At 42.6% G+C, this 13,900-nt stretch overlaps 1 protein-coding gene across 1 annotated transcript in view; it reads left to right on the forward strand.

The window, feature by feature from the left end:
• The window catches only part of col13a1 (collagen, type XIII, alpha 1), a 106,852-nt gene that overhangs the window by 51,592 nt on the left and 41,360 nt on the right, over positions 1-13,900 (forward strand). Inside the window, exons 4-7 of the mRNA XM_071901924.2 lie at positions 1,652-1,678; positions 8,145-8,180; positions 10,271-10,297; positions 13,176-13,226. Of these exons, the coding sequence (XP_071758025.1) occupies positions 1,652-1,678; positions 8,145-8,180; positions 10,271-10,297; positions 13,176-13,226 (141 nt within the window). The remainder of the gene's footprint in view (positions 1-1,651; positions 1,679-8,144; positions 8,181-10,270; positions 10,298-13,175; positions 13,227-13,900) is intronic.

Consider the following 13,900-nt stretch of genomic DNA (forward strand, 5'->3'; position numbering starts at 1 on the left):
ATTTGAATGTCTCGGTTATATGGTGTTTGGTCTTTGTCTGTTTTCTAACTTTGTCTGCTGGCTGCGTACACCCTCTATGACCGTGAGCCAATTAAATCAAAGCAAAAAAAATGCCAGGCTCCTGATTGGCTGACAAAATGGTAGCATCTAAACTTCTGTTTCTCCACTGTCCGGATGGTTAGCGAGCCTAGCCTTAGTTGTAAATGTTGAAGCATTAGGTGAAGACAAAATATTATCCATTGTATAAATGCGAGAGTTTTAAATTAAATTTTTTATTAAATCTGTTCTTGTCGCTTTACTGGATGTTTCATAAAGTACACAAAATAGTTTTGAAAATAATTATTTGGCCGGTAAAAATTATTCTTGGCAGCTACATTTTGTTAGCTTACCAGCCATTGGCATGTGAACCAAAAAGGTGATTTTTGGATACTGGATGAGCAGTTTAAAAATGTTTTGAGCTCACTTTTGGTTATAGCTTTAAGTCTACACTTTGTACTGTAGATGCTTGCATTATTGCACAGCTACTAGCTTACAAAGACAATATTCAATATTCATTTAGTCTTTGTTGTAAATGATGGATTCACAAGGTTTTGTGGATCAAAGCACCATGAGAGATGAGTAGTGTGATAATGCCTCTTCCCTCCAGGACTATTGATATAAGAATAATGACTTCCCCTCTCTTGCTGTCGGCCAGCAGTCACCCACGCACACACTGGGAAGTACTAGCAGCACTCTCAGGACTCTTCGGGGAGGAATAGTGATGACATGCCAGCATTCAAGAGCAGGAACTCCTCCAAACGGTTATCATACTCCTCAGTGAACCGTCAATGCCTTGGTAGCTTTTTGGAAAATGTCAGGAGTTCCTGTTTTGACTTACAAGCAATTAGCGCTACACAAGAGCCATTGATTTGTGTTCCGCTAGCCCAGTGAAAACAAAACACACTCGACTTTTGACAATGTGGTCCTCTTTTTCGCTCCTTGAACATGGCCGTAATTGAAAGCCAGTGTATTCTACCTCCGTTACGCTTTGTTTTTGGTGGAAGTCGCTATGTTACTGTGTCCGCCTTAGGAATGTTCATTCAAATAGGGTGAGGTCAGTTGACAGTTCAGACAAACTTAGAACCAAACAAATGCAAACTGTAGCATGCCAATACTTACCTTTGCATGTGTCTGTTACTGAAATGCTGAAATGACAATGGTATGAAAATGGTATGTTCTTTAATGTCGAGAAAAGTCTTGTGTTCATTTGAAATGTACCTCACTGTAATGATAGTTGTTTCCGAGTCACATTTGAGCTGAACTGAAAGAGGCATGTTTCTGCATTAGCGGTGTTTAGTAATCAGCTGAAGGAACCGATTGAACTGTTGTCCCTCATGTCTTTTTTCTTTAGTTGTGGAATGCTGTTTTCTTTAGCGCCTGCCCATTTTCACTGGACCCCAAAGGCCAAAATAAAATGTACACATGCAAAATAATTGTAAACTACCCTGTTAGGCAGGAAAATGACCTTGCAGCAATGGTTATCAAATCTCTTCTGAGCGTTTTATTCTGGCCTGGTTCAGTGTCGGGTATCTTTGGTGATGTGGACTCTCTCTGTAATGTTGTAAGTTTACTCTTTCTTTTTTGTACCAATCTTTTCTCACCCCTTTTTCAGGGTCCTCCTGGACGAGCAGGCTTTCCGGTAACTGTCTTTTAACTTGTGTCTTGTCTGTTTCTCTGTCTTTTTTTGCATGCGTGGATTGTGAGCACTTCCATGTAGATCTCTCTCTGCTCGCTCTCTCTACTGAGAAGTTGTTGTTTTTGAGCGCATTTATGCATTCGAAAGACCAGGGATATCATGAAATTAAATACAACCCAGCTAACAGTTTTGCTGTTAGCTGGGTTGTTAGCTAACGTTGAATACCCGTGTAAATGTAGCACCAAAATGAAAGTTGACAATGACAATGTCAGTAGTCGCCCATAGCTGCTACCTGCATCATTTGGTGAAATCAGGATCTAAATATCTTTCTGATATCACTTCAAGACAGTTTTCAACAGTTTAATATGAAATTTTACGATGCCAGAACATCACATTGTGAAAATTCTGTGCTTGTTTGGGTTGACGTTGAACTTGGCCACTTCCTGCGGCGCCGCCGTCCGCCAAATGCTTGCTGGGATGTTACGGAATTCCAATGAAATCCGATCACACTTGGAATTCAAATCAGTTATACTTATTCTGTTCTTTGAATATGATAGCTTCTCAGTTCAGAAACCTCAGAGACATCGATGCAACAGAGGGACTGAGTGCATACAGAGCTTTCACACAGCATTCATAACACCATTATTTGCTGCCTATTGGACACTGTAATGGACGCTGGATTGTGTTAAAAAAAAATCCTGTCCCTATTTTTGCTGAATATAATGCTAATATCTTTGAAGAAATCACTCTGCTGCTGTATTCGCTATCAACTCAGCCCCTCTTTCCTCTCTTCAGTCTAACACTCTTCTCTTTGCTTTCTTATCATCCAGCGATCTCTAACATGTCTAACACGTCAAACCCACATGGTCTCCATCATGGCAACAGGTGGCCACCTAATATCTGACCTTTGACCTGGGTTGCCAGTTACAACCAGCGAAACCCCCCCCCCCCCCCCCCACCCCCCGTTTGGTTCTGTCAAGCTCACTTGTGAAACAGGCTCATAAAACAGTCTGAAGCGGAGACTTTTTTTTGTTTTTTTCTCTGTCGCTGATTCGCTGACAGTTTGTGTCAAAGTAAGGATGCGATTCCTTCCAGAGTTTGTGATTGATTATACCTGTCAACTCGCGGGAAATTAAATCACGAGCGCTCCTCGACTGAATGAGGGCGGAAGGATGTGGTTTTTGGAACGGGGACCCGTCTGAATTTAAAATCAGTATGCAGTGTTTCCATAGAATGTGGTTCTTTTAGAATGTGATATTATAGGTCTTTCTGAACAAAGGAGCAAAACCCCACTTCTAATGATGGATGGATTGTAAACACATTGTTCCCTCCTCATCTTACACACACACACGCACACACACACACACACACACACACACACACACAGTATCTTCACCATATAATTCTCCACATGCAGGTGGAGCAAGCTCACCACACTGTGCAGTATTCATGTAATTCACACTAACCCCTTGGCTATTGACTTACAGCCTACAAAATAGTAACCATCCCCTGTTACCATAAAAGCCATTTATGTATCTACTATAAAATTATTAAAGCTACTATAAGCCCTCCAGATATCTTCCTTTCGCTACGCCGCACCATAAACATGCAGCAGCGAATGTGGTCTGATTGTATGTCTGTTGCAGCAGTAGTACTTTTACTGGTGGTGAGTAGGGGCTGGTGTGACTGCGGTCAGTCGTGTGTGTGTGTGTGTGTGTGTGTGTCTGTGTGTGTTGGGCCTGAGCCTAGGGTCCAGCTGAGTCTCATTAAGCCTGTAAATACGCCTGAGACGCCTTAACGTTGCACTGTTAAGGACCTGCATAAATCCTTTTGACTGGAGTGTAGGTGTGTGGGTTGGTGTTTGTCAGCTGAAGGCCCAGTGTATGTGTGTGTGTGTGTGTGTGTGTGTGTGTGTGTGTTCCAACGGGCGGTCAGCTGTCTGCTCAGACACCGGTGAATTTGAGACTACCGAAGCCCCAGTAACTCTGAAAACCAGACCGGAGAGTGACAGGCGCTACCGAGGGAAAGGGGGACAGGAGTGTGTGTGTGTGTGTGTGTAAAACAGCCTACCTGACTCTTATCTTTTTAGGGACTTTGACATCAGAGGCATTTTCACCACACGTTGAGGAATAGTGTAGGAGTGATCAGCTTTCTTGGAATGCGGTGCAGCACAAAAAACGACTTGGCTGAGTGCAGCATGAGGTTTTGCAGAACAGTCCATTCATCTCACGGCTGGAAAAGCCTACTTTAGAGAAGGTTGTATTTTGCGGTTACAGCAAATAATCACTTCAGCTCTTTTAGGCACCTCATGAAGCCCCCAACTCCAGACGAAAATCTTTCGGCGTTGCCAGATTCTTCCAAGGCCTTGGTTGAAATCAGGACCTTGGATAGGGCTTTAACCAGCCTGTTACTGGAAACGGTATTTAAAGGCTTTTCAAAATGCCACACATACTGATAGTGGAGATACCAGCAGATATACCACGGGAAGAAAAACCTCTGGGTCAGAACAAGTACAGATTGCGTCCAGTCCCATGGCGCATAGATAGAAACAGAGAGGAAGGATGCTGACGATTAAAATGGGAAAGGCAGACACCATATAAGGGGATTCCCAGTTAACACCAATGTTAAAATTCACATTTTCTTTCTGTCATAACATCTCCTGTATCCGGACAATAACTACAACATCTTTGTCTTGTCCTTCGCTTGTCTTAAGCCACCAAACTGCTCCTCCCTTCCACTCTGTTTCTTTTGGTGGCAATGATGTATAGTCCTTTCTGATTCTGAGGATTGAGGGAGTTGTGTGAAAAATGTTCAGGCAAGGTGTAAAGATTCATACTTAAAGTGTGATGAAACAAGCAGAAAATGCCTGTCTCCACTGATAAAATACAGTTTAGGGCTAACTATCACAATAATACCACTTCTACTTACAATAAAGAACAGACATGATTTGGAGAAAATCATTTTCTCGAGTGGTATAAACAGTGATGAAGGCCGGGAACACACTACGTGACTTTTAGGCCACACAATTTGGGATGACTGATAACTGATTTTCAAGATTGGACCAAGTCGGAGCTAGTTCCTGCACAAATGAACTTGTAGGGCCCTATTTTCAGTTTAGGGGAGGTGCAGAGTCGCAAGGCACAAATTTATGGCATCCCAAATATGCATCCAAGGCAGATGATGTCCCTTTAAGTTGAATTCACGTTTCTGGAGACACTGAAATCCTTGTCACCATGTTTTCCGTGCGTAATGATGCACAGCAACAGTTTTGTGTTGGAAGACGATTCACGCGATAACCACGTGCGGTTACAACTAACTTTGTAGTAAAATAAAATATGAGTCAGTGAGAGTTGAGCAACGGGAAAGGAAAGAAATGCAGCAGCAAGTTGTTCCACCTCCATGTTTGGTTTGGTTGTTTGCTGTGTTTGGTTGCGCAAGAGTTTGTGTTTTTGTGAGATCTGGTGGTTTCATGACTTTAGAACTTAAGAACTTAGATAGTTTTGCTCAGATCCAACTGGTCATCAAGTGTGTGTTCCCCGAATCCAACTGGTCATCAAGTGTTTGTTCCCTAAATCCAACTGGTCATCAAGTGTATGTTCCCTAATTCCAACTAGTCATCAAATGTGTGTTCCCTAAATCTGACTAGTCATCAAGTGTTTGTTCCCTAAATCCAACTAGTCATCAAGTGTGTGTTCCCTAAATCCAACTGGTCATCAAGTGTGTGTTCCCTAAATCCAACTGGTCATCAAGTGTTTGTTTCCTAAATCCAACTGGTCATCAAGTGTTTGTTCCCTAAATCCAACTAGTCATCAAGTGTGTGTTCCCTAAATCCGACTAGTCATCAAGTATTCCCCAAATCCAACTAGTCGTCAAGTGTGTGTTCCCCAAATCCAACTAGTCGTCAAGTGTGTGTTCCCCAAATCCAACTAGTCGTCAAGTGTGTGTTCCCCAAATCCAACTACTCATCAAGTGCGTGTTCCCTAAATCCAACTGGTCGTCAAGTGCGTGTTCCCTAAATCCAACTGGTCATCAAGTGCGTGTTCCCTAAATCCAACTAGTCGTCAAGTGCGTGTTCCCTAAATCCAACTGGTCATCAAGTGTGTGTTCCCTAAATCCAACTGGTCGTCAAGTGCGTGTTCCCTAAATCCAACTAGTCATCAAGTGTATGTTCCCTAATTCCAACTAGTCATCAAATGTGTGTTCCCTAAATCTGACTAGTCATCAAGTGTTTGTTCCCTAAATCCAACTAGTCATCAAGTGTGTGTTCCCTAAATCCAACTGGTCATCAAGTGTGTGTTCCCTAAATCCAACTGGTCATCAAGTGTTTGTTTCCTAAATCCAACTGGTCATCAAGTGTTTGTTCCCTAAATCCAACTAGTCATCAAGTGTGTGTTCCCTAAATCCGACTAGTCATCAAGTATTCCCCAAATCCAACTAGTCGTCAAGTGTGTGTTCCCCAAATCCAACTAGTCGTCAAGTGTGTGTTCCCCAAATCCAACTAGTCGTCAAGTGTGTGTTCCCCAAATCCAACTACTCATCAAGTGCGTGTTCCCTAAATCCAACTGGTCGTCAAGTGCGTGTTCCCTAAATCCAACTGGTCATCAAGTGCGTGTTCCCTAAATCCAACTAGTCGTCAAGTGCGTGTTCCCTAAATCCAACTGGTCATCAAGTGTGTGTTCCCTAAATCCAACTGGTCGTCAAGTGCGTGTTCCCTAAATCCAACTAGTCATCAAGTGTATGTTCCCTAATTCCAACTAGTCATCAAATGTGTGTTCCCTAAATCTGACTAGTCATCAAGTGTTTGTTCCCTAAATCCAACTAGTCATCAAGTGTGTGTTCCCTAAATCCAACTGGTCATCAAGTGTGTGTTCCCTCAATCCAACTGGTCATCAAGTGTTTGTTTCCTAAATCCAACTGGTCATCAAGTGTTTGTTCCCTAAATCCAACTAGTCATCAAGTGTGTGTTCCCTAAATCCGACTAGTCATCAAGTATTCCCCAAATCCAACTAGTCGTCAAGTGTGTGTTCCCCAAATCCAACTAGTCGTCAAGTGTGTGTTCCCCAAATCCAACTAGTCGTCAAGTGTGTGTTCCCCAAATCCAACTAGTCATCAAGTGCGTGTTCCCTAAATCCAACTGGTCATCAAGTGCGTGTTCCCTAAATCCAACTAGTCGTCAAGTGCGTGTTCCCTAAATCCAACTGGTCATCAAGTGCGTGTTCCCTAAATCCAACTGGTCGTCAAGTGCGTGTTCCCTAAATCCAACTAGTCATCAAGTGTTTGTTCCCTAAATCCAACTAGTCATCAAGTGTGTGTTCCCTAAATCCAACTGGTCGTCAAGTGCGTGTTCCCTAAATCCAACTGGTCATCAAGTGTGTGTTCCCTAAATCCAACTGGTTGTCAAGTGCGTGTTCCCTAAATCCAACTGGTCGTCAAGTGTGTGTTGCCCGATGTCCCCAAATGTCTTTTCACAGTCCGTTCAGTTATGCAGTGTGTGTCCTTCCTCACAGATGTAAGCTCCCAAGCATAGGCGAACATCATCATGACTTATAGAGCTGGCCCTGACCTGCAGCTACAACTTGCCCAATCCGTCTAAACATCCGACTCCCTACTACTCCCCATATTTTCGTGACTCACCACAAGAGTGAGTCTTCAAACAGCTGTCATCACCAAAGCACACCCAGATCCACAGCCAGTGGCAAGCTTTCTATTGAAGCGGAGAAGGGGGGCGACTTGAGCGTATTAAAGGGCTTTAGGAATGGACACCTTCGCGTAATAAGCCATTTCGACATGACGTCAGTTTATGGTTATTTGGAATAGTGTGAAAGGAGATGCTGTATGCAGGATGGACAAGACTCAGAGGAGAAGGCAGGTCAGTCTGGAGTGCTATGTGGAGTTTTATATCATAGCCTGCTTCGAACTGACCTGACTTCATAAGAGAAATATTTTTGTACATTTGATGTGGAGATACCATAAGGTGAGGTCAGTTTGTAAACTCTTATTATTATCATAACCAACAGTCTTGGGTTGGGCATGACTGCATCAAAGTAGCTCTGTCTATCATTGTGGAATGTTTGGCTGTAGTCTCACATCAGAATTAGGCATGGCATGGTGAGCTGACTTAGCCCTACGATAGTTACGATATTCCTTAAACGGATACCATGACATTGGAATTTTTCTCTTTTGCAATGGCAGTTAAGCAAACGCTGTATAAACAGTGTCAGCATTGCTTTCTCAAAGCAATGGACAGCAGCACCTATTAGTTTCAATGATAAATTCTAACAATGCTAACAAGCCCAATAGAGCTAAAGGACATATGTAGAAACTATAGAATAATAATAATAAGTACCTGTACTACCTGCAAAATGACAGGCTACAAATCAAAATGTCAAGGTATCCCTTTAAGAGTTTATCATTTGGAGTCTAACCTTATTGCTGACCCCTGTCCTTTTGACTTTGCGTTGGTTAATAGGGTGACAAAGGAAGTATGGGAATTCCTGGAAGAATGGTGAGTGACTTGGGTTTGTGCATTGAGTGCACCATAGTAGTGTGTAGATCCCATTAGCCATTGGCCAAAACCAAAAGGATTAGTTGCATGTCAATTCTAAGGAAAGTGATGACTTCAGGGAAAGGGCACCAAAGGACAGGCTCAAATGAATGGGAAATATTCATTACAATCTCAGCTATGCAGTACATGCAGTTATGTGTAAATTCAACATTCTGTCATACCCAATTCCTCCCTCATTCTATATTATCTCTGTAATTTCATTTATTTGAATGTTTGCAGGCCAAATGTCTCAAAGCTCCGATTGATTAGAGAAAGCATAATAATTCCATTATCAGTCTGTTTCATTTTTTAATCCTAAATACATATCCCTATCATATCATCACTCGATAAACTTTTTTTTTTGACAGTCTTGAGGGAAGTATTAAAATTTCATTTTCATTTTTTTCATTTTGCCATGTGTTAACATAACACATAGCAAAATGAGTCATACATTTTTATACTTCCCCCAAGACAAAATTCTTAGGCTATACAGAGATGAGAAAGTTATTTTGTACTAACAAACCAAGGCTTTCCCATGTTTTCCAACCAGATTTTTTGTTGCCTCATTCAGTTAGATTTGAGCCTTTTTTGGATATGGCCATATTTGAAAGCAATTTTAGCCCTGCAACATATGGATAAAATATTAACACTGCTCCTCTCAGTTCAGATGACTAGTTGAAGATTTTCACTCATATGACACTCTGATCTCGATACCGCTCTGGCTTTCAAAGCCCTCTCACCCAAACTGTAGGCTTTTCACAGGTACTCAATATTTCAAACTAGGGTGTGACTGACATGGGTGAAGGCCAAAACCAACAGTGATATGTTTGGATCAAGGCCGTCAATAGCTGATACTTGTGCGGCCAATAAAATTGTTGCATTAGAATCAATTCAGGTTAAGGTCTTCCCATAGACAACCAGTGTAGGGTAGTATTGATCAATTCTACAATCAAACAAACTGCATCAGATTTTTAATAAAAGGCCAACATGGGCAAACCGATATATTGGTCTAAACCTATTTCGAAGAGCGTAGAGCTGTTTTCCTCAAGCACCATCTCAAAGGAAGTTGAGTTTTTAATGGTTTATCCCTCACTCCAGAATTTGTTGTCTCTTCCAAGGTCTCTGTTAGAAAAGTCTATCTTGACGCTACATTTAGCTTCCCTTAGCTTACACATAGTTTCCCTTTGCTTCCCTTAGCTAACACGTAACTCCCCTTAGCTTTCACGTAGCTCCCCTTAGCTTACACATTGCTTCCTTTAGTTTACACGTAGCTCCCCTTTACATATAGCTCCCCTTAGCTTACACGTTGCTTCCTTTAGTTTACACGTAGCTTCCCTTTACATATAGCTCCCCTTAGCTTACACGTTGCTTCCTTTAGTTTACACGTAGCTTCCCTTTACATATAGCTCCCCTTAGCTTACACGTTGCTTCCTTTAGTTTACACGTAGCTTCCCTTTACATATAGCTCCCCTTAGTTTACACGTACCTTCCCTTAGCTTACACGTCGCTTCCTTTAGTTTACACATAGCTTCCCTTAGCTTACACGTAGCTTCCCTTAGCTTACACGTAACTCCCCTTAGCTTTCACGTAGCTCCCCTTAGTTTACACGTAGCTTCCCTTAGCTTACACGTAGCTTCCTTTAGTTTACACGTAGCTTCCCTTAGCTTACACGTAGCTTCCTTTAGTTTACACGTAGCTTCCCATAGCTTACACGTAGCTTCCCTTAGCTTACACGTAGCTTCCTTTAGTTTACACATAGCTTCCCTTTACACATAGCTCCCCTTAGCTTCGTAGCTTCCCTTAGTTAACACGTAGCTTCCCTTTACACATAGCTCCCCTTAGTTTACATGTAACTTCCCTTTACACGTAGCTCTCCTTAGCTTAGTTCCTCTTAGCTCCTTCACCACCAGCTCCTCCCCATTGACCAGTGCTGAGGATGCTGCATGCCTCGAGCCCTCTCCATGTCTCTAACACCGGTTCCTCTCTCTCTTGTCTCTCTCCTCCCTTCACACCTCTTTGCATGCGACTGTGTCTGCTGTGACTGATCCCAGGGCTTAAAAGGACAAGCAGGGGAGAAGGTAAGTTTAGGATCATCTGGCATTAGGAGGAGCCTATTGATGTTTTCTAAAATATAGCAAGGAAGGCAGGGTCAATGTCAAATTATATCCAATATATATCCTCCTGGTTTGGCGCATTTTCGTTGCTTCGGTCAGTTTATGGTCAACCCAGTATGGTTGCATTGGCCAGAGTAGGATGAGTAGGTCAAAGTGCAATGAAATATAAATAGGGTGTCACTTGAGACACTGCAAAGAGCTGACTTAGTGGGTGGCTGTGTTGGTGGTTAGAAGTGCAGACCTGTGCACTGTATAGTGTATACAGGTAGTATTTGATTTATATCAGGGACCTGGGTCTGTATTTTTAAAAGGGCGCAAGGGTCACATTCTGCAAATGGTTTCCCACCCTGGTTGGATTACCTGAGCTTCTTACACTATGAAACACAATAGTAAAGATTTGTCACATAAGAGTCTGAAAGTTCTAATTTAAGACTCCCCGAAGAAAGTACGCAGACATTTATGGAGACCACAGCAGAGTACATGAGAAGATTCTTGAAGAGAGCATAGCATGAGTGGAATGATATATAATGATGAATACATTTGTTGCTGGTTCATTGCGCAACAGTTCCATCTTAGTTCCATCTCATGCCGCGTTCACATCATGCCAGATTTGCCATAAATATGAGCTGCCAACTGGGAAAAACCGTTCACGTTAGCCTCCTAGTGGTAATTCCAAGTAGGACGTGAATTTTTTTATGGGCTTCAACATCTCCCACTTGGCGTCATTTGTGGAAGTGTGTCAACAGACGGCAAACAGCAAATCCACTGATTTTCAGTTTTATTGCAGTTTGCTTATGATTGATTTTAAATTATGGTTGATTTCAGATGTTCAGATGATTCCACTGAGTTAGACACATGAATGCTACCAAGTTGTACCAACAAGATGTCATCCCGTTCTTTCGCTTCTTCCGATATGATGTGAACACGGCAGAACCCCTCAGTGTGTTCCCTTGTACTCCAAAGACATTGTGGAGACACTGCGTCCTAACATGCTGTAAAGAATTGTGACTGTTGGATTTGCGACCGCTTCAATCCTGACTCACCACATTTGCAAAAGCAGTCATTTCATCCCATTCTATTGTTTGTATCAAAGCCAGAAACAGCAGAGTTGCTTTCATCGAACACAGCGTGATTTGTGATGTGCAGGGCCAAATGTGCGACGAAAGGGGAAACATCACATTCCTCACTGTCATACCGCAATAACAAATGAGCTTGCTAGCCAAGCATCTTTAATATGGGCGGTCAGTCAGCCAAAACAAAAGCACTTTTAGTCTCTTGATCTATGGGTTGACTTGTGAGAAAACAGAAATAGTAATGTGACCACCAAGATGGTAAGTGGAGAACCAGACAATGCAGTGGCGGCTTTTTGGAGCGCACAACAGATTTGCCTCCAAAATAATCCAATGGCTTCCTTTCTATGTCTAGGCACCGATTGTTTTAAGGGAGCATACTGTATTACTGCGATCAGAATTTCTCCCACTGGTTAGTCTCTTACAGTAGCTGCCAGGAGTGAGAAGATGAAGAAATACAGGAGTTAAACAGAGCAGACTTGGCTGTAGATCATCTCTTAAAAGGAAGCATCATCCCCAGGATAAGGACAGGATAAAGAGCCAGGCACAAACGGAATAAGTGAAGACGAGCTTTTCCAGAGCATTGCTCTCTTAAAACAAATGGGTTCTGTGGGTTTTGTGGGAGGGTGTTTGGGGCAAGTGACTGGTGAACAGAACCAGGCTTAGTGAAAAAACAGAAAGACATGATGGATCGGTTATGCAAAAAAGCGTACAGGAACCACAGCAGATGGCCACTCTGCTCTTTATAGGCTAGAGAAGATTTCATCTTGGAGGAAATTAAATCTGCTCAGCTTTGTCGGCTTGCTATTTCACAGCACTTGGTTTTATGTGAGTGTATTTGTTTTGGGTGGGTCCTGGTTTTAGTCGTGATTCTGATTTTGCCTCGTTGCCTTCACCCCTTACAGCCAAAGTAATCTAATCTCTGTACAAGGTATCTGTAAATCTTCACTTGTCTAGTCTACTACACCTCTAGATGGCCAAGAGAGTAACAGTAAACTGCTTTAGCTGACATAGACCACTCTTTTTCATCATTACCTTTGCCTTTTGGCCCCTGTGTGATATATCCACCATCAATCCATCGAACCAAGCGTGTGAAAACAAATACTTCCCCTCCCAAAGTAGGCATTTGTTCAGAAACATTTAGAATCACCTTTGTCTTTGATGGATAGCTGGGACCATCAAATGTGTCCTTGTGATAGGGTTTCTTTCAGGGGCAGAGAAGCTAATTAGGGAAAGTGCTGGAAACCTGAGTTGGGCCAGTCTGGCCTCACTGGTTTGTGGGATTGTGCTGGGAGGGTCCATGGGGCTACACGGACCACGGCTGTCACGGTGCAAATCACCCATTTTGTGCCAAAGCCAGAGCCCAGAGGCTCTCCACTGTTTGCACAGCAGTACCGCTGACCTTTTGAGTCACATTGTCGAATTATAAAGTATGGTCCTGAAATCAGATCCCTTTTGACTGGGCTGAAAGTGATAGTAAATTTGAACACTTACACTCCTATGCATGTTCACCCCAGTACCATGATTGGCTAAAAGGAAGTGTTTATGTGTTGGAACTAGAAACAATGTATGTCTAACAGATGTTAATGGATGTATTTCCCCCCATCGCCCTCCACCCCCTCACCATTTACACTTGGAAGAATGCATCAAAGCCCTCAGTGTGCTGAATTTCTATAATAAAGTCCGTAGAGGTGGCTAGGAATGCAAACAGTATCCCCACTTGTTCTTATCTCTTTGTTATGTCTTCTCACTGTCTTTGTATCTGTCCATAGGGAGCGCCGGGGGAGCCAGGTCTGTCTATCATTGGACCAAGAGGACCTCCTGTAAGTGTCTTCACCTCTCCCTACACCTAATAAACCTCTGTCTTATCTTTAACCACTGGCCCAGCTGGATTTGCAAGCCGAGGCTTTTTTATTAGCTACCATTTCAGTACACTTCTGCTTAACCCATCAGGATCTTAGACACTAACAGCATGACTTTACAGTTCTGTTGATTAAACTGGACAATTTGAGAGATTTGGAGAGATTTGTTTTTCCAGGCTCGTGGGGTATTGGGCTCACAATGGCATTACGTTTGCCAAACTTTCCTTATCCAAGATTCTGTGTGAATCCGCCGCAACACAAATGATAGAATAATGCTACTTAATTACAGATTGTGTGGAAATATCGGGATTGTTCAAAAGGCTGGAGCTGTGATTTGGCCATAAATTGGATCATTAGTCATGCCTGTTTCATCAGGAAGCGAAATGAGAAACTCCATCCCAATCCAACCTGGGGCGATGTAAGTTATCCAGACACCAGGCCCTTGTTTCAAAATCCTGATATTTGCAAGACCAGATCAGCTTCAATCTCTCTTTGGTGCATACTATGTCTTTTTACTCTCCTTTTCAAATACCAGAAAGACAACGTGGCCACATGAGTTGTGTAATATCTCTTCTCTCAAATCTTTTTGAAGACACTTCTTTCCTCGTTGTACTTTTGCTCCAGCCCAGATCCCA

The sequence above is a fragment of the Centroberyx gerrardi genome, chromosome 15 (genome assembly GCF_048128805.1).
Source record: "Centroberyx gerrardi isolate f3 chromosome 15, fCenGer3.hap1.cur.20231027, whole genome shotgun sequence".
In the NCBI taxonomy this organism is placed as follows: domain Eukaryota; kingdom Metazoa; phylum Chordata; class Actinopteri; order Beryciformes; family Berycidae; genus Centroberyx; species Centroberyx gerrardi.